Genomic DNA, 26,701 nt, shown 5'->3' with positions numbered 1-26,701 from the left:
ATCTGCCCAGGGGAGGGAGAGGTGATGAACTGCATGCCTCTTCTGCATTGGCATACAGTAAGTCCAGTGTTTTATTGACTCTGGTTGGGCAGGTCACATACTGGGTGAAGGTGGGCAGTGTGGAGTCCAGTGAGGCATGATTGAAGTCCCCTGATATTATGAGAAGGGCTCTCGGTGATTGTGTTTGCAGTCTGCTGACCACAGAGTGGAGAGAGTCACAGGCTGCATCCGCGTTGGCCGAGGGGGGGACATACGCTGTTATCGCGATAACATGCGAGAACTCCCGGGGCAGGTAGTACGGACGCATGCTAACGGCTAACAGCTCAATGTCTCTGCTGCAGAGTTGCTCTTTTACAGTGATGTGCCCAGGGTTACACCATCTGTCGTTCACAAAAACTGCCAGTCCCCCTCCTTTCCTCTTACCGCTGTCTCTGGTCCTGTCCGCTCGCAGCAGCTGGAATCCCGGTAGTGTCACGCTTGTGTCCGGAGTTAGCGATGTTAGCCACGACTCCGTTAGCATCATGATGCTACATTGCCGGTACTCCCTCTGTGACCAGGTTAGCGACATGAGCTCATCCATCTTATTGGGCAAAGATCTTACGTTTCCAATAATTACAGAAGGAAGAGATGGTCGATAACGTCTCCTTCTCGGGCGACGGCGCTCCTTCCCTCTTTTCCTCACATGCAAGTAAACTTAATGGGATAAATCAGGAATTATGTTGTCTTTCTTTAGGAAAGACGACATGGAATAAATATATATTCTTAGTGTTTATTTTCTGTTTATATTGTTTTATATAGGCCAGTGTAGAAAAACGCCACTTTGAGTTATAAGGTGTGTGAAAGGTCACAGAGTACTGTGTAAGACAGGAAACTGCACGCTTTGTGCACGGTTGCAAAAGAACAAGATGTAGACAGGAAGTGAAACTAGGAAGAGTGTACTACAGAGTTGTTTATATCGAAACTGTGTTTGACTATGTGTGACGTATAACAGAACTATATTATACACATTCGACTTGTAATGCTTTAGACCTGTTGATGCTTGCTAGCGTCTGCAGCTCTCCTTTGCCAGAAATGTAGACTAAAGATGATTTTTGAGCTTTGACCAAAATGAGTCGGGGTCTTTCTCTGTCAGTAAAAGAATATCAAAGAGCTGGATTTCATAGCTGTTAAAGAGGTTTACAGTAAGTTATTTCACATTACTACGTTCTAAAGAAACCATGTGTGATAACAAAAGGGAAATCAAAACTGAGTAAGTGTCATAGAACCATGAAAAATCATTTATAAACTGTATCTCAATGGCTATGCAATGTATTTATACACAAAATAATACTGGGAGTTAATTTAATTTTGAAATATGAAATAAATTCTGTTATTTTACTTGATTTTATTTTCAGACTTTTTAATAACCTACAGAAACCCTGATGTATTTCTGAATCACAAATCTACTGCTCTATGCTGATGATATTGATGAACCAATTTGGACTCACCGAGCCTTTCTGCAGTTCCTCACAGCTGGAATCAGTCTATATCGTCCCCGCTTTGATGTGTTGTACTTCTGCAGGTCCAACTCATTCAGGACCTCCTCTGACATCTGCAGGATGAAGGCCAGAGCTGAGCACTGGATATCAGAGAGTTTCTTCTCTGATCTATTGTCTGACTTCAGGAACTCTTGGATCTCCCGATGTACTGAGAAGTCGTTCATCTCCATCAGACAGTGGAAGATGTTGATGCTTCTGTCAGGGGAGATTTTATCACTGTTCACCTTCCTCAGGTTCTTGGTGACTCTCTGGATGATTTCTGGATTGTTCTCTTTCTGACCCAGCAGACCTCCTAAGAGTCTCTGGTTGGACTCCAGACAGAGGCCATGAAGGAAGCGAACAAACAGGTCCAGCTGTCCGGTTTTACTTTGGAGGGATTTTTTCATGACCTGGTTCAGAAAATCATCCAAAGATGTGTCTTTATATTGTTTTCCCAAGAAGTCTTGCAGCATGTCAGTCTTTCTGATGGTCTGACAGTGGAACATGTGGACTGCAGCCAGAAACTCCTGAATGCTCAGATGAACAAAGCAGTAGACTGGTTTCTGGAAGATCACACACTCTCTTTTGAAGATCTCTGTACAAACTCCTGAGTACACCGAGGCCTCTGTCACATCCAGACCACACTGCTCCAGGTCTTCTTGGTAGAACATGATGTTTCCTTTCTCCAGATGTTCAAACGCCAGCCTCCCCAGCTTCAGAAGAACTTCCCTGTCAGCCTCCGTCAGCTCCTGTGGACTCGTCTTATGTCCCTCATGGTACTTGTTCTTCTTCCTCTTTGTCTGAACCAGCAGGAAGTGTGAGTACATGTCAGTCAGGGTCTTGGGCAGCTCTCCTCTCTGCTCTGTAGTCAACATGTGCTCCAGAACTGTAGCAGTGACCCAGCAGAAGACTGGGATACTACACATGATGTGGAGGCTCCTGGATGTCTTCATGTGGGAGATGATTCTGCTGGACAGCTCTTCATCACTGAATCTCCTCCTGAAGTACTCCTCCTTCTGGGCGTCAGTGAAGCCTCGTACTTCTGTTAGCCTGTCAACACATGTAGGAGGGATCTGATTGACTGCTGCAGGTCGGGAAGTTATCCAGACGAGAGCCGAGGGAAGCAGATTCCCCTGGATGAGGTTTGTCAGCAGCTGGCTGACTGATGACTTCTGTGTGACATCAGACAGCAGCTTCCTGTTGGTGAAATCCAATGAAAGTCTGCTTTCATCCAGGCCGTCAAAGATGAACAAAAGCTGAGAGACAGCCAGCTTCTCTGCTGTGACCTTCTGTAATGTTGGATGGAAAACATGGAGCAGCTCCAGAAGACTGTACTGCTCATCTCTGATCAGGTTCAGCTCCCTGAATGAAAGCAGAACCACCACACTGACATGTTGGTTCTCCAAGCCCTCTGCCCAGTCCAGAGTGAACTTCTGCACTGAGAAGGTTTTTCCAACACCAGCCACGCCGTTGGTCAGAACCACTCTGATGGGTCTCTGTTGGTCAGGTAAGGCTTTAAAGATGTCCTGGCACCTGATTGGAGTGTCATGGAGGGCGTCTATCTTGGAAGCTGTCTCCAGCTGCCTCACCTCATGTTGGGTATGAACCTCTTCACTCTCTCCCTCTGTGATGTAGAGCTCAGTGTATATTGTGTTGAGGAGGGTTCTACTTCCTGTTTCATCACTTCCTTCAGTCACACATTCACATCTCCTCCTCAGACTGATCTTATGTTCATCTAAAACCTCCTGCACACCAACATCTGCTGAAAGAAAGAAAAACAATGAGACTAAAGAGAAAGAAAACTCTTCAATGTCTGAACAACACAACAAGAAATCCAGTTTTAAGAAATGAGTTCATCAGCAGACAGATGTTCAGTCTTACTTTGTCCACACTGGGGACAGGAGGAGTGTTCTGATGAAGCAAACTGGTTCCAGTATGAGGAGATGCACTGTCTGCAGAACCAGTGTCCACAGCTGGTAGACACTGGATCCTTCAGGATGTCCTGACACAAAGCACAGCAGGACAGCTGCTCCTCACAAACACCACTCCTCTTCCTCTTCCTCCGTCTGTGAACACATTTCTTTATCACTAAAGTCATTTACTGACTGTTGCTAAAAATATCCAAATTTCAAAGATGGTGCAGAAGTTCTGATGGTCACAGAGAAGATTAAAAGAGGACATTTCTGTTTGAAGGCAGTGTTCAGTCTGGGAAAAAAGTAATGCTTCATTTGATTTCATCAACACTAATGATCTGCTTTTCCTGTCTGGCTGTCTTATTAAACACTGATTTAACTGCCTGCAGTTTGCTACGAATAAACACTTCCTGCAAAGACTTTATCATAGGGCACTGCTAATATCCTTCAGTCACTGCAAAGTTGAGTGCATAATTTATAAAATAAGGAAGTGCCAAAAGTTATATATTTTTTATTTTCAGCCTTTTCCCCAGTGTGGAAGACCAAAAGTTTAAAACTTGCCCACATACAGCCCATCAAAGTGGGCTGTGCCCTATGATACAGCCCATCAAAGTGGGCTGTAAGTGGACCTTGAGTTTAACACTTCTGATCCAAATAAATGTTGTTATTCTTCTTTGACCGTCCTTTTGAAGAATGACTTGTTTGCTTTGCCTCAGTGTCTTGCTTTCTTTTGAGACTCAATTCATATGCACTCTACAGCCCAAACTATTTACTAACCATCCAAATCATTGAATTGAGGTGTTCCATTAATCACTTCCATGTCCACAGGCATATAAAAACAGTAGCTAGGCATGCAGACTGCTTCTACAGCAGATTAGCTATGAAGTGTTAGGCCACATAAATCACAGAAAGAGTTAAATGGGTGCTCAGGTGAATAGTGCATTTCTGTATAGTCAATCACTACAGATCTCCAAAGTTCATGTTGCCTTCAAATTAGCTCAAGAGCAGAGCTTCATGGCAACCAGCTGCATCCAAACACAATGCCAGTTGTTGGATGCAGTGGTGTAAAGCATGCCAGCACTGGACTCTAGAGCAGTCGATATGTGTTCTCTAGAGTTACCAATCACGTTTCTGGCAAGTTGTGAAAGCAGACGAGTTAATACTTTCGGCAATGTAATGTACAGCTGTTCTGAATTGTTACTATAACTCAGAATGCATTGCTCCATTAATGAAGTTGAGCATTTCTGACCCACAAACAGTAAAACAGACCGAAGCTAGTACCACCATGTTTCACACAAAGAAAAATACTGTTATTTTTGTCTCATTTCTTGTCTAGTGACTGTTTTTCAGTGTTATCCTGATGGTGGTCTCATTAACACCACCCAGTATGCTCCAGGCTTGAGCTGCTTAGACGTTACCCTGGGTCTCTTTGTCACCTCTCGGACTGTTTAACACCTCACACTTAAAGATCACACACAAAGACATGAGAATCAGAGACAGAGCAGCTCTGTTCTTTAAAGAAAAACATCTGAGGATATTTCAGGTCATATTTATCCAGGAAAACACAAACATCTAAAAGCAGCTCATTATATTTCTTTTACCTCATTGGTCCAGGTTCATTTCTAAAGTTTTGAGTTTTATCTTTGGACCGATCACTGGTCACAGACGGACAGCTGGATCTTGCAGACTCTGCTCCGTCCTCCTCTTCCTCCATCTTCATCTTCTTGTGGACTTCAGTCAGTCTGAGAGGTAGACCACAAACACTCAGTGAGTTCACATTAGCAGAAGTAACTGAGTTACAGTTGCTGATCTCTGACCTGTCATGTAACCTAGAAACCAGGTCACATGTACCACATCAGGTTTTAGAGAAACCCAATCTCAACTACTAACTCAAGTACTGAAATTTAAGACCTTCCAATAACAAAAAAAAGAAAAGTAATAAATGGACAGAATATTAGGAACAGCTCTGAGTGTGATGCTGTCAGCTCACTGCAAACTCCGACCTCAGTATAAAACTATATTAAAACACTTTTATGGCCACTGAGACACTTTAGGATCACATGATGTTCACACATGATATCTGGGACTGTTGTAGTTTAACATGTTCATACTTCATACATATAACATTCATGTTGAATCAGATGTAGTATCTGTCAGGTCTAAAGCAAAGCATTGAATGCACATTAATTCAATTAAGATGATTTCTCTTCCCAAATTTTTATATCTATGTCAAAATCTACCCATTTATCTTTCATTTTGTCAGAGAAACATGACAGAGGTGAGTTCATAACAGTGTTTGATTCCTGATGTCAGAGAAACTTTAGATTATTCGACAGAGCTAATGCGGAGCTGACCAGTGAAATTCAATTTAAATATTAATTTGGGATCTCTAGGTATAATCAGGCCAAGGTAACTTAAATGATTCCCAACTACAGGGTGGGCCATTTATATGGATACACCGTAATAATCAGAATCAGAATCAGAATACTTTATTAATCCCGAAGGAAATTAGGGTTAAAGCAGGCAGCACGCTAATGGCGCATGCGCACTTACAAAGGAACCTTCTGACCAACTTTACACAAACATCACATTGGGGAGACATGTCAGAAAGGTAGGCTGATAGGAAAAAAACAATGAAAATACATAACATGAGGTAAGAGGAGGAGAAAAAAAAACTCCACTCAGACTGAGCTCCTAGTGGGAGAACAGTTTGATAACAGAAAAAAACACCTCAGCACAAAAAGCACATGACTATCAATACACCATAGAAACACAAGGCAAGCAACAGGGGCGGGTAAAGGTAAGAGAGAGCCGGTGTAGACAGCGCATCCGGTCCTGCAGCATGTCTGCGCTGGTCCAGTTGACTGCCATCTTCCCCGGTAGGGCACAAGCATCGAAGACGTATGGAAAGGGAGGGGGGATCAGTGTGTGCATATCAGTGTATGTGTGTGTGTGTGTGTGTCCAGAGTTCAGCTGAGACAGTGTCCTTCGCCCCGCCAGGCTAAGTAAACAGTCTTCCAGCCAACCCAGGTGTCCTTGCATGGAATGGGGGGAACAGTCTAAACACAGTTGTTATCAGGGTGTCGAAGGGGTCTCCGCATGAAGTGATGATAGTTTTTACTTTAGTGCGAACAGCTCATATGAATTTCAAAGCTGTTCTAACAGTCCAACACTGGTCTCTCAATCTCCCGTTGGAGAGCCGTGAGCTTTCTATGATGTTATCCAAACTTACGTTCCGTGATGTTGTCATTCTTTTTGCTCAAAGAGCAGGTTCTGAGAACTCACGACTGCAGTGAGCTTCTCCAAGATGTGATCAAATTTGCGCTCAAAGGAGTTGTTTGAGCTAGCCCCTCCAGATGTAATCCAGTTTTTCACTCAGAGGTCTCATTCTGAGTATTCACGGCAGCCGTGCGTTCTCCAAGATCTTCTCCGTGCTGCACTCAATGAGCCCATTTTTAGAAACTCACGCCTCGTCCCATCATTTCAATCCCAGCGGGCAGCCTTGTGGGGGTTTGAACAGCCGGTTCCGCTTCCTTAATTCTTCGATAAGTCAGGGCCAAGCCAGCTCCGATCAGCAAGAACCCTGTTATCATGGTTCCGAATAGGTAGATATCTTCAGCACTCAGGCTCACCCGAGCCCAGACTTCTCGTTGAGAAGGGGTGTCAATTGCATTCAGATAATAACATGGGAATGGTTGGTGATATTAAAGTCCTGTTTGTGCCACATTAGTATATGTGAGGGGGCAAACTCCTCAAGATGGGTGGTGACCATGGTGGCCATTTAGAAGTCGGCCATCTTGGATACAACTTTTGTTTTTTCAATAGGAAGAGGGCCATGTGACACATCAAACTTATTGGTAATGTCACAAGAAAAACAATAGTGTGCTTGGTTTCAACGTAACTTTATTCTTTCATGAGTTATTTATATGAGTTTCTCTTTGTTCACAGCCACTGACAGGTCGAACAGGTTAACATGTGAGGAGCGGGTCGAAATTGTGTTGATCTGGTGAACGCAGTAACCGGGTCATTGCAGCAGATTTCAATGCAAGACACCCTACGAGACCACCCATCTCCCATGCTACAGTTAGCAAACTGCTCGCTAAGTTTCGTGAAACTGGTTCAGTGTTGGGTTTGCCAAAATGTGGACGCAAGAAAACTGTCACTAATGAAGAAACATCAGTGGCTGTCCTAGCTTCATTCAGCAAGAGCCCACAGCGTAGCACTCGCCGCATGTCACTGGAGAGTGGCATTAGTTGAACATCCCTTCGGCGGATATTAGCTACTCACAAATCAGAATCAGAATCAGAATCAGAAAGGGTTTTATTGCCAAATGTTGAGCAGGTTTACAACATTAGGAAATTGCTGCGGTGCTTCAGTGCAAACATACTGTCATAAATTACGCTTAAATAGACATGAAAATAAAAATAAGAATAAGAATTAAAAGTGCTAAGTAGATAGATATATACATGATATATACATGAGTGCAGGTGGTGATCAGTGCCAAACATGGAATGATGCAGTGAACACAGCGTAGGGTCATGTGTTAGTGGTGGGAACAGTCATACGGTTATTGTTCATGTGTCCAACAGCAGAGGGGAAGAAACTGTTCTTATGGCGAGAGGTTCTGGTGCGAATGGACCGGAGCCTCCTGCCTGAGGGGAGCAGGTCAAACAGACTGTGTCCAGGGTGAGAAGGGTCAGCTGAGATCCGAGCTGCACGCCCCAGTGTCCTGGAGGTGTATAGGTCCTGCAGAGATGGGAGTCTGCAGCCAATCGCCTTCTCTGCAGAGCGCACAACACGCTGCAGTCTCTGTTTGTCCCTGATAGTGGCTCCAGCGTACCACACGGTGATGGAGGAGGTGAGGATGGAGTCGATGATTGCAGTGTAGAATTGCATCATCGTCCGTGTTGGCAGTTTGAATTTCTTCAGCTGCCTCAGGAAGTACATCCTCTGCTGGGCTTTCTTAATGACGGAGGTGATGGTGGGCTCCCACTTCAGGTCCTGGGTGATGGTGGTACCCAGGAAGCGGAATGAGTCCACAGAGGTGATGGGGGTGTCAGACAGGATGATGGGGGGGAGTGGAGCTGTGTGCTTCCTGAAGTCCACAATAATCTCCACTGTCTTCTGGGCATTCAGCACCAGGTTGTTGTGGCTGCACCAGGACACCAGACGTTCAACCTCCCTCCTGTAGGCAGACTCATCCCCGTCCGAGATGAGTCCAATAACGGTGGTGTCATCTGCAAACTTGATTAGCTTGACAGACTGGTGGGTGGAGGTGCAGCAGTTGGTATACAGGGAGAAGAGCAGAGGAGAAAGAACACAGCCCTGAGGGGAGCCGGTGCTGATGGTCCGGGAGTCCGAGACATTCTTTCCCAGCCTCACATGCTGCTTCCTGTCCGTCAGGAAGTCAGTGATCCACCGGCAGATGGGATCAGGCACATTCATCTGGGAAAGCTTGCCTCGGAGATGGTCTGGAAGGATGGTGTTGAAGGCAGAGCTGAAGTCCACAAACAGGATCCTGGCGTAGGTTCCTGGGGAGTCCAGATGCTGCAGGATGAAGTGTAGGGCCATGTTGATGGCGTCATCTACAGACCTGTTGGCTCTGTATGCAAACTGCAGGGGGTCCAGGAGGGGGGCCGTGAGGGTCTTGAGATGGGAGAGAACCAGGCGCTCAAATGACTTCATGACCACAGATGTCAGAGCCACAGGTCTGTAGTCATTTAGTCCAGTGATCCTAGGTTTCTTGGGGACAGGGATTATGGTAGAGGACTTGAAGCAGGCAGGCACATGACATGCCTGCAGTGAGGAGTTGAAAATGCCAGAAAACACTGGGGCCAGCTCGTTTGCACAGTGTCTGAGGGTGGCAGGAGACACACCGTCTGGGCCAGGAGCTTTTAGCAATGTCCACTTCTTTAGTGAACCTGTACTTGGCCTCTCTGTAGCAGTCCCTGTCTCCGCTTCTGAACGCCTTTCTCTTTTCCAGCCACAGCTTTTTGAGTTTAGGAGTAAACTAGGGTTTGTCATTGTTATAACTCACCCTGGTGCGTGATAGCACAATGCTGTCCTCACAGAAGTGGATATAGGAGGTGACAGTGTCCGTAAACTCGTCCAAGCTGTTACAAGCAGCCTTCATTGTGTCCCAGTCTGTAGACTCCAAACACGTGCGAAGCTCCTCCACAGCCTCGTTGCTCCACAGTTTTTTGGTCCTCACGACAGGTTTGGAGAGCTTCAGCCTCTGTCTGTACGCGGGGATTAGGTGGATCATGACGTGGTCAGAAAGTCCGAGTGAAGCGCGGGGCACCGCACGATAGGCCCCGCTGATCGTGCTGTAACAGCGGTCTAATGTCCTCTCCTCTCTGGTCGGGCATTTAATATACTGCTTGTATTTGGGAAGCTCATGGCTCAGATTGGCTTTGTTAAAGTCCCCAAGAGCAATGATGAGAGAGTCCGGGAATGTCCGCTCCATGTGCAGTATCTGCTCCGCGAGTGCGCACTGAGCTGTCTGCGCATCCGCATCTGGCGGGATGTAAACAGCGGCCAGGATGAATGAAGCAAACTCCCGCGGAGAATAAAACGGTTTGCAGTGAATAAAAAGATATTCCAGAGAGGAAGAGCAGTGCTGAGCAATCACTGTTACATCTGTGCACCAGCCACTATTAATGTAGAAACAGACACCTCCACCTTTGGTCTTACCAGAGAGAGAGGCCTGCCGGTCTGCGCGCAGCAGATGAAAGCCCTCCAGCTTGAGCGCGCAGTCCGGGATGTCCTCACAGAGCCACGACTCCGTAAAACATAAGACACAGGAGGAGGCAACGTCTCTGTTCATGCTTCTCATCAGGGCCAGCTCGTCTATCTTATTCCTGAGTGAGCGTACATTGGAAAGGAAGATCCCAGGAAGAGCAGTTCGCAGTCCGCGTCTCCTCAGACGCACGAGTGCGCCGGCTCGCTTTCCTCTCTTTCGGCGTCTCACTTTCCTGATCAGAGTCTGCAGTAAATCTGCCGCAGATGCGACAAATATTGGAAGTAAATCCACAGGTGTTGTAGTCCTGTGGTTAAGAAGCTCTTCTCTGGTGTAAGAATATCCAGAGGAGTGCCCAGACACAGAAATTATGCACAAAAACAAAACAGAAGTAACGCACTGAAGCACCAGGGCATCCATACGCGGCGCCATCTTGGATCAATACAGGCACCCTAACAAACTCCAGCTACTGCAGCATCTCAACGAGGATGACCCAGATCGGCGCACAGAATTTGCAGAATGGGCAAAACAAAAACCACTGCTATTGGTCCGACACTAACCCACATTGGATGGCTCCCTCCAAAACTGTTGGAACAACAAAAGTGATGGTTTGGTGTGGTAAATGGGGTACAACGATAGTGGGTCCATTCTTCATCAATGGAAACCTCAAGGCCACTGGATATTTGAAATTGCTACATGATGATGTGTTTCCCTCTTTATGCACTGAAGCTGGCACATTCTCTTAGTTTTTTTCAGCAAGATGGTGCACCACCACATTATGGGTGCCAGGTCCGAGCATTCCTAGATGAACAGTTTCCTGGAAAGTGGATTGGTCGTCGTGGGCCAGTTGAATGGCCCCCAAGGTCTCCCGATCTGACCACCTTAGACTTTTATCTTTGGGGTCATCTGAAGGCAATTGTCTATGGTGTGAAGAAATTTGTAAACTTGTAACTTTTGTCAGAAACTTGTAAATAACTCATGAAAGAATAAAGTTACATTGAAACCAAGCACACCATTGTTTTTCTTGTGACATTACCAATAAGTTTGATGTGTCACATGGCTCTCTTCCTATTGAAAAAACAAAAGTTGTATCCAAGATGGCCGACTTCTAATTGGCCAGGCCACCATGGTCACCACCCATCTTGAGGAGTTTGCCCCCTCACCTATACTAATGTGGCACAAACAGCACTTTAATATCACCAACCATTCCCATATTATTACGGTGTATACATATAAATGGCCCATCCTGTACTTTGAATGGAACTTGCTGCAGAAACTCTGGTGAGCTGTTGTTGGAAAGAGGCATAAACTCACTCTTTGACCAGTTATGTATATCCTGATAATTTACCAAAAGTTGTAATCAGGCTGAGGAACTGATTGTTCAGCATCCTGCAAGTACAGTATTACATCATCAGCATACAAGCTAATTAGTGATTCAACACCTCCAACCTGGAGCCCCTTGATATCTGGATGCTCTCTTATAGCCACAGCGAGAACAGAGATCAGAACTTTATTCCCCTTGTACTCCATCGTTTGCACCCTGGTGAGGCGTAGAATAAGCTCTTTCGTCTGAAAGTCATGTATACGACCGATGATGGTACGCGGATTCTCTCCCACTGCCAGCAGAGGCCCTAGAGATCGATGAGCACGGTCGACCTTAAGTGGATGTGGGACGTGTTGCTTACCCAGTAGTTCAGGGATGAGATTGGAAATAAACCCTGTCGGTCTCCCTTCTTCTGAACCCTCTTTTATGCCAACAATTTTTATGCTAAGTCTCCGTGAACGGGCCTCCAAGTCTAACAGTTTGGGTTGAAACTGATTGACAAGTTTTGCCAGGTCCTCACATTTGGCTTCAAGTGCTCCGATTCGCTTGTCCAACGGGTTAACCGCTAGTTCCTGACCTTCCATGAGGTTCTGTAATTCGGTCTTTACGGACAGCACCGACTGGAACTTGGCCTCGAAAGCATCAAACCGCTCATCGAGTTTCTTCAGGATTGATTCAGTAATTTCCTGGCATATCTTATACATTTCACTCGTGTCATCTGGAGTGACAACTTTAGGCTCAGCAAAGGCCCTGCTGGTACAGCTGTCATTAGCATCAAGCTCCCTAACATTGGTGTTGCTAATGAATCCATCGATGGTCTTATTCTTGCCTCGGTTTGAGGCTTTCTTTGGCGGTGACATTTTAGATTTACAATGTAAGAATTAATCCACAGGTACGAGTCAATTATTTCTGCTCCTGAGTCGTTTTATTGTGGTATCCTACGTTTTGTAGAAAGCTGCAGTGGAGAGCTCTACTATATCTGTATCTTTTATAACTGCCACAATGCATTCGGGTTCCTATATTTTTACTTCTTCATTTATCCTTATTATCTATTTCTTATTCTTTATAGATTCTTTTATTATTGTTTGTATATAAATGTGTTTTTGTTTGTTTGAGTTTATCTTTCCAAAACCAGGAACTGAGACTCTGTTCACTATAGGCTCCAAACTACAAAAAACCCTTAATATTGTTAAATATTTATTTATTTCATTTATTTTGTGTTCGCTGGCGGCTGCTGGTGACCTGCAGTATCATTCTCTGCCCTCCAGTTAGACAATTCACTATCTGCACCCTTGTCAGAGCATTTAGTCCTTTCTCACGTCGAACTCTAATCACTCTTTCACACAGTTTGCATCATTTTACTCAGGACACTGACAATCACACAGTTTAAATTGCAACACTCAATCTCCCCTTGACAGCCAGTCATTTTGTATGGCATAACACCCAAGAAACTGACCCAATTAGCTTGTTAACACCGTTAGGTTCCTTCCCATTGTCTGTTGCCTCAGCAGCAGAGGTGACTCTTGGTCTTCCTTTCCTGGGGCAGTCCTCATGTGAAACAGTTTTATTGTAGTGCTTGATGCTTTTTGTGACTCCATTTGGGGACACATTTAAAGTTTTAGCAATTTTCCAGACTGACTGACAGTCAGTTCTTAAAGTAATTATGGACTGTTGTTTGTCTTTATTTAGCTGATTGGTTCTCGACATAATATGAATTTTAACAGTTGTCATATAGAGCTGTCAGTTGTCCTGACTTCTGCACAACACAGCCAATGGTCCCAATTCCATGAAGAAGGCAAGAAATTCCACAAATAAACCGTGACAAGGCAAACCTGTGAAGTGAAAATCACTTCAGGTAACTACATTATGAAGGTCACTGAGAGAAGGCAGAGGGTCTGCAAAGTGTGTTTACTTAAAGGAATCTAAAATATTTACATTTATACATATTTAGAGTTATTTAGCAACAGTTTGGTCCATTCACAGAAGAAAAGAACAGAGAAAAGCCTAGACATCCATGGAAGACACGGTGATCCCAGGATCTTTTCACCTTATAGAAAAAGCCTTCATCACAACATTGGCCAATTGAGGAAGACTCTCAAGGAGGGAGACCATCATTACCCAAGTCTTTCAAAAAGAGAAGAGTTCACAGAGTGAATCCAGATGGATAAGAACAAGAGTTTGTAACGTGATTCAAAAACAACAAACACTCCATTAAACACTTTCAGAATAAAAGTGTCTGAAGACAAATAACATAAATGAAGAGCTTCACTAACAACTAAATGGAGCTTTTTACGTAAAGTTCACATGCTGACGTGTGTCAATGTTGCTGTCAATGTAAAAACACTGATTGCTGTGACAGAGCTGAGCTGTGTCACACTGACAGAATCCAGTTCCCAGGAACTTACTAAAAACAGCAAGTTTACAAGTCCAAGCCTGCTGCGTTTTCTATTTAGGAAAAAGGTGAGCCGTTACTTGGAATGAGTCAGAAGAGCAGTATGACACAGATTTATGAGCTGCAGCTACAGAAGAGAAATTGTCCTCTGAGGAAACCTGAAGTTAACGTCAGTGTGCATGTGTGCACATTTTACTTGTCTGAGCAGCCCAACAGAAACTGACAGTTAGCGAAACCTGATGCACAAGTTTGAACTGGTGTGGTTCACGTTCAAGTGTGTGGATTCACTTCCAAACACTTTAGTTTGCAGTGTGTGTTTCTGTGCCTTTGAACATTAACATGTGATGATGTTTCACACACAGCTACAACAGCATGAATAATTGTCAGCAAAAAGTTTGTCGTGTTTTCACAGCAGTATTTATGCTGCTGTTCAACATATGGAAAGTCCTCAGTTCACAACCAAAGGTTTCATCTTTTTATTGCTTACTCAAAAAGAATTTCTGTTTCCCAAGGGTAAATAAATGCAATCATAATTGAAGCTGGAATTTTAAAACTAACCTCACAAAAATAATGGAATTTAAGGTGCCAGACAGCTGGGCTCATATTATTTCAAATTAATAAAGGGGGCTTAGGAGGAGAGGTAAAGACCACTGAGAGTGTCTGTTTCTATGTGGGTGGAATCACCAGCTCATAAATGCAACATTCAGTCAACCTGCTGATCCTACCTGGGTATCTCATGAATAATGAAGGAACATATTACTGCCAGCAATCTGCTCTAATAACTATTATAATCAAATTGATTTACATATATACACTGATCCTTCATTCGGTTTGCACTTTATCATCAGCTGTTTTTAAACAGGACCATTCCTCACTCAGTTCACTCTCTCTCTCCACACTCTTTATTCTACAAAGGAGAATCAGGGCCACGTTAAGAAAAAAATACTATTGATAATTTGGTGAACAAAGTAGAAATTTAGAGACTGAAGTGGAAATGTGCAGTTGTGGTTTCATAACAAACTGCCAGAGCTGCTGTACTCTCTACAAAATGCATTGGGTAGAGGTTGCTCATGAGTGACACACAGACATAGTGTTGACACAATAACAACAATGTGCCACACAAATCCTGGATTCTGATCATACACTAAAAGCAGCTTTTTCACTCGTGTCTTTAAGAGCTCCTAGCTGTAGCTTAGTGTTAGCTCAGCAATAGTTTAGCGTTAGTATGCTGTCTGGCTAGCTTAGCGTCAGAGCTCTGGCAAGTGTCTCGTGTGTAAATATTAATCACAGTGACAGTAAAGGAGGTAAAGGCGAGAAAAACGCTACAGCTGAGCTGTGACGTCATCACGTACGCTGCGTCCTCCATGGACTGAGTGAACTCACAAAGTACAAATTATGGCTGTGTCCCAATCCAGCGACTGCACGCATTTTGAGACCTATTATGTCACAGTGACGTGACAACGGCTGTCCCAATCCAAAGTGTACTCCAAATACACCGTCGATTTCCCCAAATTTGAAGCGTGGTCCGGTGTACGCTTCGTGGTCCCATATATACCACAATTCATAGCGCGGCGGTGGGTGTGGATAATTTTTCAGAAAAAAGCAGCAGATAGATGAAGCGGAGCGGCCGAAGAGTAAACTTTCAAAAGTAAGTACTGAATATGTTGAGTCTGTGTTTCCACAGGCCCTGCTAGTTTAGAGACTTATCCCTAATGAAGAACGAAAACAAGACAGAACATTTTCAACCGGTCTTTTACTCGCTAACCAGGGAAGCTTGGTCAGAACTAGGCTGTGGAGTTAAATGCTCCTCACCTGTCTCCAAACCAAGTCCTTCAAAGAGCAGCTCTCCTCACAGCCTTTTTATTGACAAACTGTTACAATACAAAACACAACACAAGCACCTCCCTCCGTAAAACCCCCCAATGGTTCTAAGACAAGGCACTATGTGTGTCTATGTGTGTGCACGTGTATGAATGTGCAAGAACGTGTGTGTGTGTGTGTGTGTGTGTGTGTGTGTGTATATATACATGAGTGAGTGTTTGCGTCTCTGTGCGTGATTTCCTGATCACAGCATCCTTGGTCATAAGGGGAGTAATCTCCCCCACACCTAATATATGGTTCAGTTCCTGTATTGGTTCACTGTACACAACACAGAGAAGCCATAAAAGGGCAGGAAGCTTACCAAACATCAAACAAACCTTCACAAGGGATGTGGTGTGATAAAACACTACAGCCTCCTCCCAGAACCTCGAGAGGCTGGAGAGGTGGTCAGACAAAACTTTACAAATTTAAGAAACACAATGACAACATTCCACAATTTGACTTAACAGAATATTATGTCACTTATTTATGTGCGAATGTTTAATAATGAAGAACATTAAAACATTGCTGTTGGCCACATGTCGGCAGTTATGTGACATTAGCGATATTGGTACTTTCAGCGTTTACTTGGTTTTAAAGCCTTTACTTTAAAATATACGCCGTTCAATAGTCGACCTTAATCTCACAGAGAATGTGATGATTTTATGGATAATTAAAGTCAGTCATATATCCACAAACACAACAAGCTGAAAGTCAGTGATGCTGCTCGGTTTGCAGTCCTGAACATCACGGCACAAGCAGGATTCACTGCACTGTTAATGTTAGCTATGTTATATTGCTGCCTCTGTTCGGTGGTGTCGAGCCAAACGGTCTTTAACGTGTGTTTGAACGAGCTGACGGTTCACTCGTTAAGCTGAAAGAAAGATGCTTTAATCACAGCAGTCACACATGTGTCCACTGTACCATCTGGAACTCTTCTTGTTTAGCACTCGTAATAACACAAACACTAAATCCTCCTTCTCTGGTGCTGTTTTGTAGCAGTGTGTACACCTGAGACTGCCACCTGTCTGTCTGTCCTGCACTCTCTCTCTGTTTCTTTCTCTCTGATTGTGGAATAAAAGTATGAACATGTGTTTATAAGTTACACTTGTGTTTGAATCCTGCAGCTTATCACACATTTAATTTCCATGTGTGACAACTGCAAGTGTCCAGAGTGAGGACAGTAGTGATGGGATTTCCAGCTCTTTTTAGAGAACCGGCTCTTTTGGCTCGGCTCACTAAAAAGAGCCGACTCTTTCGGCTCCGACCCGGCTCTTCAGGTTGTTTTGTTGCTTTAATTAATTTATTATTAACAATAATATAAAATTATGCACAAAAGGAATTACTAATGTAAAAAAAGTGGTTTTATTTATATATGTGTATATATAAATATATGTGGTGGCCCCTAGAAACAAAGCACATACAAACTACAAAACACATTCCTAAAGTTAACTGAACTTCCAAAACAGAGCTATCTAGATCACTTAAATTACACAATTGAAAGCATATGTGTATGGTTTGTGTATTTATACACAGGCACGCATATATATTCAAATAATTAAAAAACAAAGTTAATTTACCTGTTACTACCACACACCAAATCAGGTCGTTGGTACTTGCTGGCTTGAGTAGCCACTAGGTAACAAAAGCTCAACACTGCGCCTAGCATCCTGGAGCACTTCTGTTGTGTTTTGTACGTGTTTTGAGTTTTTATGTGTTTTGGAGTTTGTACGTGTTTTGAAGTTTGTACGTGCTTTGTCTCTAGGGGTCACCGTAAATATACTTTTATTTATTCACTCCACATAAAATATAATAAATAAATCATATAATACAAAAACCAGCTATTCACATTTCAACTTTTAACCATTTAAATTTTCAGCTTTTTCCTTTTAAACAAATTTAAAGTGAAACAACACAAAACACAACAAACCACAACACAATTAAATATAAATTAAAATATGAAAACAAAAAGAACATGCATATTCTCTGTCATATGGACCTGCATGAATAAACTTTCTGAATCCTTTATCATCCACAACTGAAAGTAGTTGTGGATGATTACTATACCTTTCTAATGTGACGTTGTTGTCTCTGGCTCTCTTTCTCTCTCTGTGCTACTGAGTGTAACTACCGCCCCTCCCCCCTCTGCCCAGCGCAAAGCACAAGGCTCACATGCAGAGTGAGGCGGGAAAAAAGTGCGAGAGAGAGAGAGGGTGAGAGAGAAAAAAAACAACCCACGGCTCCCAATAAGGAGCCGGCTCACGTCGTTCACGTCAAAGATCCGGCTCTAAGAGCCATTTCGTTTGCGACCGACCCATCACTAGAGGACAGACTGAGGGACCCACTGCTGCACATCATCTGTGATGCTTTGCACCCCTGATGATCCACCAGGACAAACTCAGCAGTGTGTGAGGAAGAGGAGGAGGAAGAGCCAGCAGCAGCTGACAGATGGAGAGAATAGACAGACTGTTCCCTGTTTGTGAAGGACTGCTAGGAAAGTTTAACATAACTGTCTGTCCTGAATCAGTCTTATTAGGAAATGTTCAAATAATGTTATCATCCCAGTGTTGTCAGTGTGGGAGAAAGTACTCAGGGCCTTCAAGTTACACACTATGAAAGGCAGCAACAAGTTTAATGTTCAGAAACCTAAAGTATGTATCAGCAGCAGAATGGAGCTAAAAATAAATGTTTGTTTCAGTTCTATGAAGCTTTGAGGATTTTGGATCAGTAGCACTGCTGTGTTTGTTGCATCATATTGCTGTAATTGTTTATATGCTTTATATATTCTGAGCTAAGTTGATCTATAGTGTTACATCATATTCTATAAGGATGTTATGTGTTTGTAGACTTTCTGCCCAGTTTGACCCATTTAGCAGAAGTCAGCCTGTTTAAGGCTCTGATGTCTATTCTGTATGACTTAAAGCAGTTATGACATGGTCTGATTTTCTCACCCAATAAAGGAATATTTCATATATCAGTCTACTCTTCATTCTATCAGACACAGTTATCACAGCTCGCACATTTTCTTTTTACACATATATGTAAGCATTGAGCCAAATTTAGTAATGCCAACGAATTAAACGAACAATATTTGTCTCTTATATATGATACATCTATATACACACTGTCAAAGATACTTGTCTTTCAGTGAAGATTTAAGGTGATAGGAAATATAAATAAATGCAACTTGAATCTTTCACACAGAGCTCAAACTCACTGCTGTAATATATCATACTAATCTGACAATAAATATAATATTGGCGATATTATGTTTACATTACCAAAGTGAGATGACTTTAGTCCAGGGCTCTAGAGTGCGACCAATTTGGTCGCAAATGCGACCAAATTTTTCAGTGGTGCGACTAAAAAAAGTATTTGGTTGCACCTGTGCGACCAACTGTTCGGGTAGCAAAAAAAAAAAAAAAAATCTGCAACCTTCCCTGTGGTCAACAACAGACACACATTATGCCCCTATCGTGGACTAAACCAATCAGAGATAGTAAGGGGCGGGACCTCTCTGATTGGCCGTGGTCCAGTTGAAAGTGCAGGTGGAAGTGGGAGGTGAGTAGCTTGAATAAAGCGATATCAATTCATTAAATCCTGAATCGACTTTTAAATATAACTGTGTTTTGCCAGAAACGTCAGATTAAAGCTCACAAAACCATTTCAACAACAACCAAACAGCAAATGAGAGCAGGTACACGGACTCCACACAAAGACGTAAACACAGAGCGGACCGACGCATCAGAATCAACTTTGTCCTTCTCGGCTTTCTCACCCGACGGCCTGTAGACGGACACGCTGTCGGAGCTTAGCGATCCTGATGCGTCCGGTCCGCGCTGTGATTACTCTTTTTGTGCTGATTCTGAGCTGCAGGTTTTGTCTCTCTCCAACCAAAATTCACTGAGCCAGCAGCAAAAGAAGCAGCAAACTGCGCTTCACATTTGATCAATGTCGTCATGAATTTTGCTGTTTTGCTTCCACGACTATTAAAATCACACTTCATGCACAGCTAGCTCTCTCTCTATCTCTCTCTGTACTTCAAGAACAGTTTCCCGTCTCCAATCTCTGTTTTCTGTATTATTCATTCGCTTATTACCCACCAGTCTACTGTTGTTTACAGCGCTGTGGCTGCTGTCTTTTTCTTTTCTTTTTTTCACTTAAATGACCTCGGACAAGAAAGCCTATTTTTTTCTGTTGTTCAATACTGAAGAAATTTAAACTTTATATGCAGAACATTGTAGAATATTTTTAAGGTTATCTGCTATAAAAAGCCAGACCAGGAAAATCTCCTTCATGTTTTTCTGTGTTTTATTCTCAGTTACTTTCACACAAAGGCCTCTGCTGTGATGTTCACAATTCTGATGAAGTCAGTACTGATAAATGATCAGAATTATAATATTTCTGACTGTCTGAGGCTAAGTTGAATCGAATCGGGACTTTGAAAACCGGAATCGAATGGATTATAGAAATCAGTGATGATACCCAGCCCTAGTGAGCAGCCTAGGCACGACAGAAGTGGATGTAGCTGTAATAGGAAAAGAACTATTGCTAACTTTTCTGTTAAGTTAAGGCCTGATCCTTCTGAAATTCATAGCCAGTGCTCTGACACGGTGTCATCAATCTTTGAATGCTGAAAAAGCACAGTGTATCCAGAAAAACACATTATATTATATAAATTATTATAAAATTTGTGTGCGCCTAACTTTTGTGCTTGTACGCCTAACTTTTTAAAGTTACACACCCTATAAGTACACAAACACAAACGTAGCTCAGAATGGGGGACACACTCGGCCTCGTTGGTCCAGCTGTGAGTCCGTTACCGTGAACTATGGAGCGGCAGATTTGTGCTTTTCGTGCTGGAACTAAGCTGCAAAGCTGATGTTAGCCAGGAAAACATTACACACTGACTTTAACGGAGAGACCGGAAATAAAAACACTCAAAGTTTGTTTTGTGAAGAAATCAAACATGAGCTGAACAAACAGTAAAGTTCCTAAAGACAAACTGTTAAATGAGGAAACAAAGCAAACTTACAGTTTCTTCACACACACCAACAACAAGCTCCACTCCACAGCTGAACACTAAACCGGGACACACAAGTGAGCTGCTTCCTGGAAGGAGGTGGGGCTCCACCTGAAAAAGGACAGGTGGGAGGGAGGATGCAGATTTTCACAACAAGAGCACTTTGTTTTTAAATGACTGTAATGTTACACTGACTGTGACTGTGTAACTTTGTCAGAAACCGTCAGTAAATTGATCTCATTTCACCATGTTTTTATTTCCCACTGAGCAAATTCAGAAATTATTGAAATATTACAAGAACTTTTTATCAGCAATAATTATCAACACAATGATTAAAGTGTTTATTGTTGGCACAGGACTGTGATTGAGAAAAAAATAAAAACAGACTGAAAGAAGATTTTATAAGAATCAAATTCAGCTCAGTGAAGCAGTGAAGCAGTTTTTAATCCTTCAGCTGTTTTCTCCTCCCACTTTTTCAACAGACTCGAGGTAATCAGACATTTCTATCACAGCTTTTTCACAGACAGATGTAGGACACGTGTTTATATAAATGGAGCACATAAAGAGGTGTGGGGATGATTTAAATTGTGTCGTTGTGCAGTTAAAGCTGTTTGTGTGACACCCTGACCTCCTGTGAAAGCAGCTCTAAATGAAACAGTCAATCAGATCCATCAGAGAGAGAGTAGAAATATCAGGAGAGGACACATTAACGGTTTGATCCATTCACAGAAGAAAAGATCAGAGAAAGGCCTGGACGTCCACAGAAGACACGTGTGGATGATCCAGGATCCTTTCATAGTAAAGCCTTCATCACAACTCAATTGCTCTTTCATGCATCTCCTCCTTACATTTCTTTTTTAAATGGTAAATGGCCTGTACTTGTATACCACTTTACTTAAGTCCCTTAACCCTTTAAGACCTACCATAGAACCAAGTCCGCCAGAGCTTATATTATATTTTTACATGGTGTGGTGCCATTTTTGGGAGCATTTCAAGTTGCTATATATCAATACAACAATTATAGCCCAGATTTTAATAATATGTATTCATTAAGTGCATAGTAATTACATAAATTGCAAAAAAGTGCAATACACTACAAAAAAATTGAAAATCTGTCACGGGCTGAGAAGGGCCCAAACGCGAGACTCTAGTGAAAGACAGTGGATTTATTTATGGACAGAAACGACAACTATATACAATCCAAGCACTGTGGCGATTCCTCTAAGAATCCCACACAGTGCACGTGTCCATAGCAGTGAAAAGGTGACAACTCCAAAAACCCGATTCCACTCCGTGATTTCCCCTCGTGACGACGTTCCTGACTCCCGACTCCTGATGACGCAAAAACACACACAGCTCAGCAGGCAGCCTTCACTAGCGAAGCCGTTCACAAACTCACTACTCAACGGAGGTACTTAACAGGTTCGACTTAGTATAATCCCGCACAGTTTCCAACAAAGTTACAGTCATACCTTGTATAAAGTCATGGCTCGCTGCACATTTTTCAAGGGTCGAAGGGAGCGATGCAGATGCTTTTCCGGTCTGTTGTGGTGAAGAGAGAGCTGAGTGTACAAGTGAAGCTCTCAATCTACCAGTCGATCTATGTTCCTACTGTATGTTCCTACTCTAAACTGTTAGATCAAAATGTACTTCACCCAAAATTGATGCAAAAGAGCTCACTGCTTTGGACCAGTAGGTTCAGCTACATACAGGACAGGCAAACTGAATGAGACTCGGGCAACTGTGAGTTTTGAAAACACCGGCTTTCCATCCAGAAAATGAAAGAAAGAAAATTAACAAACATACAAAAACATTTCAAGTAAAAATATCTCTTCTTGGTACCAGTGTTTTTCTTCAGTGACAACCCTGTGGTACAATTACAGTAATCACTTAAAAAAAAAAAAAAAAAAAAAAAAAAACTTACCTGGGTGCACCCTTCTAAATGTACAATCACAATTCAAGTTCAAGATAAACCACAATTTCAATTACCAGAATCTGAATGGCAACATTCATTTGCACACTGGGCTGGTTTCAGTCATTACACAAATGTACTGTTTATAAGTTTGGGGAAACCTGCAGTCAGCTGAGACTGAGGAAATCACTTGGATAATGATGAAACATTTCTCCCACAAAACGCTGTGGTAACTGGAACATATTCATGTTTAATATGTTGGGTTGTATTTGATCAGTTTCAGGTGTTTGTGTAGCTGTGTTAACATCAGTCAAACACATATAAACCATAGTTCTATCTTTAACAATTACAATTCTCTCAACAAATTTGTTTTTCCTTGTTCTTTTTTATCCAGCTGAGACTTTGGGTATAAATGTGTCATAAAAAGGAGAAAGCAGTGCAGGTTCAGTTTAATCAAACCTCAGACTGAGTTCAAAATCATCACCTGTCCCAGATACCACATCAGCAGCAGAACCATGATGTGTTTACTCACATTTAAAAAGGTGGAGGTCAGTGTGAATGGACTGTTGTCATTGGTCTGAATGTGCCTCAACATGTACTCTTCATTATTGACTTTTTCCTAATGAACAGAAAATGGGACCTGTGGCCGTTGTTGGAGCAGGTTAGGCCCTGGGTTTGAGTCCCCCACAAGAGTGGCTTCTAGCTTTGTTTCACAGTGTGTAAAACTACAAATAAAACCAAATCCCAAAAAGCTTCAAGTCAAAAACACATCAAACTTTGATGGTTTTTTCCCAAGGATGAGGAAGCAGACTCGGCCCAAAACAGCTGGATATATGGATGGTGAAAGAGGGAAAAATAAGGAACATCAGTGATCTGAAAGAGAAAAAAGGCAGAAGAGAAGGTTTTTGAAACAAGCACAGAGAGACAAAAGGAGAGAAAGTACAGCAGGGTCTAAACACACAACCACAGAGTACATTAGGAATCAAGGTACTTTAGGCAGCTACTTGCTGGTGAACTATTAAGATGTAGAATTTGACATGTACAAAAACAGAATTTTTATGATGTGTCTTGTGATATTACGTAAGTTGTTAAGGTTTAATGGTCATTTTGAAAGAAATAATATGTTGTTGTTTTCTACTAGTGTGTCACCACCGTCAGATTTGTGTCACCACCGTCAGCACCTTCTCAACTCTATAACATGGAGGTTTTCTTCATTTTTCTCTTTCTTTTGAAGAACCATATGTTTTCCTATCTCATAATCTTCCAATAAAAATACGTAATTTTCTCAATAAATATGTAATTTGCATGCTGCTAAATATAATTGTTTCTTATAGACATTAAATACAAGCTTCTGAAAATATCTATGACTGTAACTCTAATAATAAAAAGCCAAAACAATCTTACTTTTAAACATGGTATAATTCATTTGAAAACATATGTGTATAAACAGTAGAATAGAGAAGCTGCTAATAGTCAAAATAGCTGAAACAACTTAATTTAAAATATATACTTTTGCATTTCTTTGTGTCTGACGGTAGGAGGGATATTATACCCCTTATGTCAAACTGAGTGATTTGTGGCCCCAATAGATTATTCATGACCTCAGGAAGTAATAAAGTAAGTAATAAAAATATGATATTCATCAAAATATGCTAGTTCATAGCTCATTAATTTTTTTCCCCAAAAATAAATTATTTGATTATTAAAAAATAAAGGTTTTTTTTATATCAAATAGCATTCTTTATTTTTAAGCCATTAAATTTTTTTTTTTAAAAGTTGCCTCAACAAAAGGGCACTTTGGGCACCCATCAGGAAAGGGGCGGGTACTCAAGCCCCTCTAGCCCCCCCCTCTGCACGTGCCTGCTCTGATCTCAGTGTGTTAGCATCCTCATAAAAGCCGGCGCGTGTTTTTGTCTTAACCACGTCATTAGGCCTCTGCTCAGCATTACTCTTTTTCCTCCATTTAAAATAAGCCTTATCATTCGGGAGATTAAGCCATGTATAGGGATATGAAATTTCAGTGAGAGCCACTGCAGGCCCCATCGAGATTGAGATGCTGGGCCAAATCAACACGAAAGCTTGAACTCGTATTATTTTTAAATATATTCAAACCTGAGTCTGATGGTAGCGTGACATAAAAGCCTTGCGATCTGACAGTCATGCTGACCCCGTTACCAAGGTGAGAGTGAGGTCCGGAGTTTGTTATGTGAGGTTTTTAAGCTCACTGGCTTTAACCCAGCTATTAAACTTTTCAGGCCAGTTCCTCCATTTGACCAAGAAATAAACCTGTCCCCTCTGTTTACGTTTTGAGAGAATTTTGTCTATGTGATAGAGCTTATCCTTGACAAGAGCGATTTTCTGCAGCCCATGCTCGTAAAAACTACCGATAATTTCTTCCCCATCGTAATCTTTGATTTTATAAACAGGAGGGTCTCTAGGTATGCATTGGTCAATAGTAAATATCTCATCCGTGAAGGTTTGCTCATACTGCTTATCAAACACACCTCTAACTTTAGACAGCCTCACATGATCTCCCTTTTTAAATTTCATGGGCTTTTTTCTACAACGAATAGAAGAAGTTCCATACAGGTTTTGAAATACTAACATTGCGTTGTCTGAATTTACTTCATTCGAGGCCATTTTTATGGAACGATGATAACTAGTGTTATAGCTGTGTAATAAATCTTGTAACACATCGACATATCTACGTGTATTTGCAGCAGTGAAATGTCTATACATTTTACTTTTAAGAGTTCTATTAAACCTTTCACAGACTGAGGCTTTTAGATCGCTCCCTGTAGCAAAATGATTTATACCATACTTTTTCATTAAAGATTGAAAACTGGAAGTAAAAATTCCTTACCACTATCTGTTTGCAGCTTTTCAGGAATTTGGCTATCTTTTAAGACAGAGTCAAAAGCCTTAGTGACTTAAACACCTGTTTTGTTTTTCAAGACTCTTGCATAAGCTTTTTTAGAGAAAACATCTTGTCAATAGAAAATTGTACATGATAGTCAGTATAAACTTTTAATGATATAAGTTTGTATATGATAGAATACTGCATAATGACCTTTTGATGACTTAGACTGTTGTTCATTACAAGACTTGTTCTGTTCTCTTTTATTACATTTCTTCCCACAGCGATAATAAGAGCTGAAAAAGCAGTTACACTCCCTACCAGGAAGAGGAGAGCTGAACACTCTTATCTTCACTCCCTAACAAGAAGAGGGGCCACATCCTTCAGAATCACACACACACACACATATCTACATACGCACATACATATGCACCAACATTCCTTTGTATACGAACAGACGTATTCACTATTGTATTACCTTTGTATATAAATAAAGACCAGGGCAGTGGCAGAGTGCGAGTCCCTGAGCCCTCACTCTCGTGCGAGTGCTCTGTGCCCTTGCATGCAAGTAAAACTGTGTGTCTCCACTCTCTGACTCTCAGCTGAAGAAGTGTCTTTAAAATATATCTCCTGACACATCTATAACTGTAAGTAAATACTGATAGCCATCGTTATGCTCAGATAACGCTCTCATGTCACAAAGGTCTGCTTGGTATTGATTAAGAGGTCTGGGGACAAACACGCGATTTCTCAGAAAGCGCAGGTGTGCAACTCGGTGTAAGGTGTAAGCATCCTGTTCGGAGAGGAATTTCTGAGCTGTTTGCGCGTTAATCTTTGTACCAGTTTCATCCTGTACGCTTTTAATCAATTTTTGCACACCGCTAAAACTACCAGGGTGAGATGGGTCATAATATGCACGTTTCAATAGATGCTGCTCTGCCATGTGTGATCTTTGAAGTTATTTTTAACTATGGTTTCATTTCATGATCGACTTGGTTAGTTATGTCATGTAACAAGTTTACAAAAAATATTTTATTTGATGTAATTAATAACATTACACTTTGATTCTAGTAAAACAAAATAATGAGTTTAATTCTTGCAATGCTTTTCCAAAAAGGTTTTATTTCAAGTAACGGTTTTCCAAAACAGTTTTTTTATTTTTTT

General features: G+C 42.0%; 1 protein-coding gene and 1 long non-coding RNA gene across 2 annotated transcripts; one reads left to right on the top strand and one right to left on the bottom strand.

Moving 5' to 3' along the window:
- Positions 1–422: 422 nt before the first annotated feature.
- LOC120724564 (NLR family CARD domain-containing protein 3-like) lies at positions 423–2,398 on the bottom strand. Its single transcript, XM_040016814.1, has 2 exons — positions 1,488–2,398; positions 423–1,125 (listed from the first exon to the last, which is right to left on the bottom strand). Exons 1-2 carry the CDS (start codon positions 2,390–2,392, stop codon positions 999–1,001), a joined length of 1,032 nt encoding a protein of 343 aa, XP_039872748.1. The 5' UTR covers positions 2,393–2,398; the 3' UTR covers positions 423–998.
- An 18,119-nt stretch (positions 2,399–20,517) lies between these two features.
- On the top strand, positions 20,518–20,766 carry LOC120724562. The gene is made up of 2 exons (XR_005693955.1): positions 20,518–20,547; positions 20,638–20,766. It is a non-coding gene; the product is annotated as an uncharacterized LOC120724562 (long non-coding RNA).
- The last annotated feature ends 5,935 nt before the right edge of the window (positions 20,767–26,701 follow it).

The sequence above is a fragment of the Simochromis diagramma genome, unplaced genomic scaffold, assembly GCF_900408965.1.
Source record: "Simochromis diagramma unplaced genomic scaffold, fSimDia1.1 OVJJ01000696.1, whole genome shotgun sequence".
Classification (NCBI taxonomy): domain Eukaryota; kingdom Metazoa; phylum Chordata; class Actinopteri; order Cichliformes; family Cichlidae; genus Simochromis; species Simochromis diagramma.
This window is presented reverse-complemented; position numbering and strand designations above follow the sequence as displayed.

Coding starts and splice junctions, on each gene's coding strand:
- LOC120724564 (XM_040016814.1), bottom strand. CDS start 2,392: ATGTTGACTACAGAGCAGAGAGGAGAGCTGCCCAAGACCCTGACTGAC. Junction 1,126..1,487: donor AGGAACTGCAGAAAGGCTCG/GTGAGTCCAAAT, acceptor TTTTACTGACAG/AGAAAGACCCCGACTCATTT.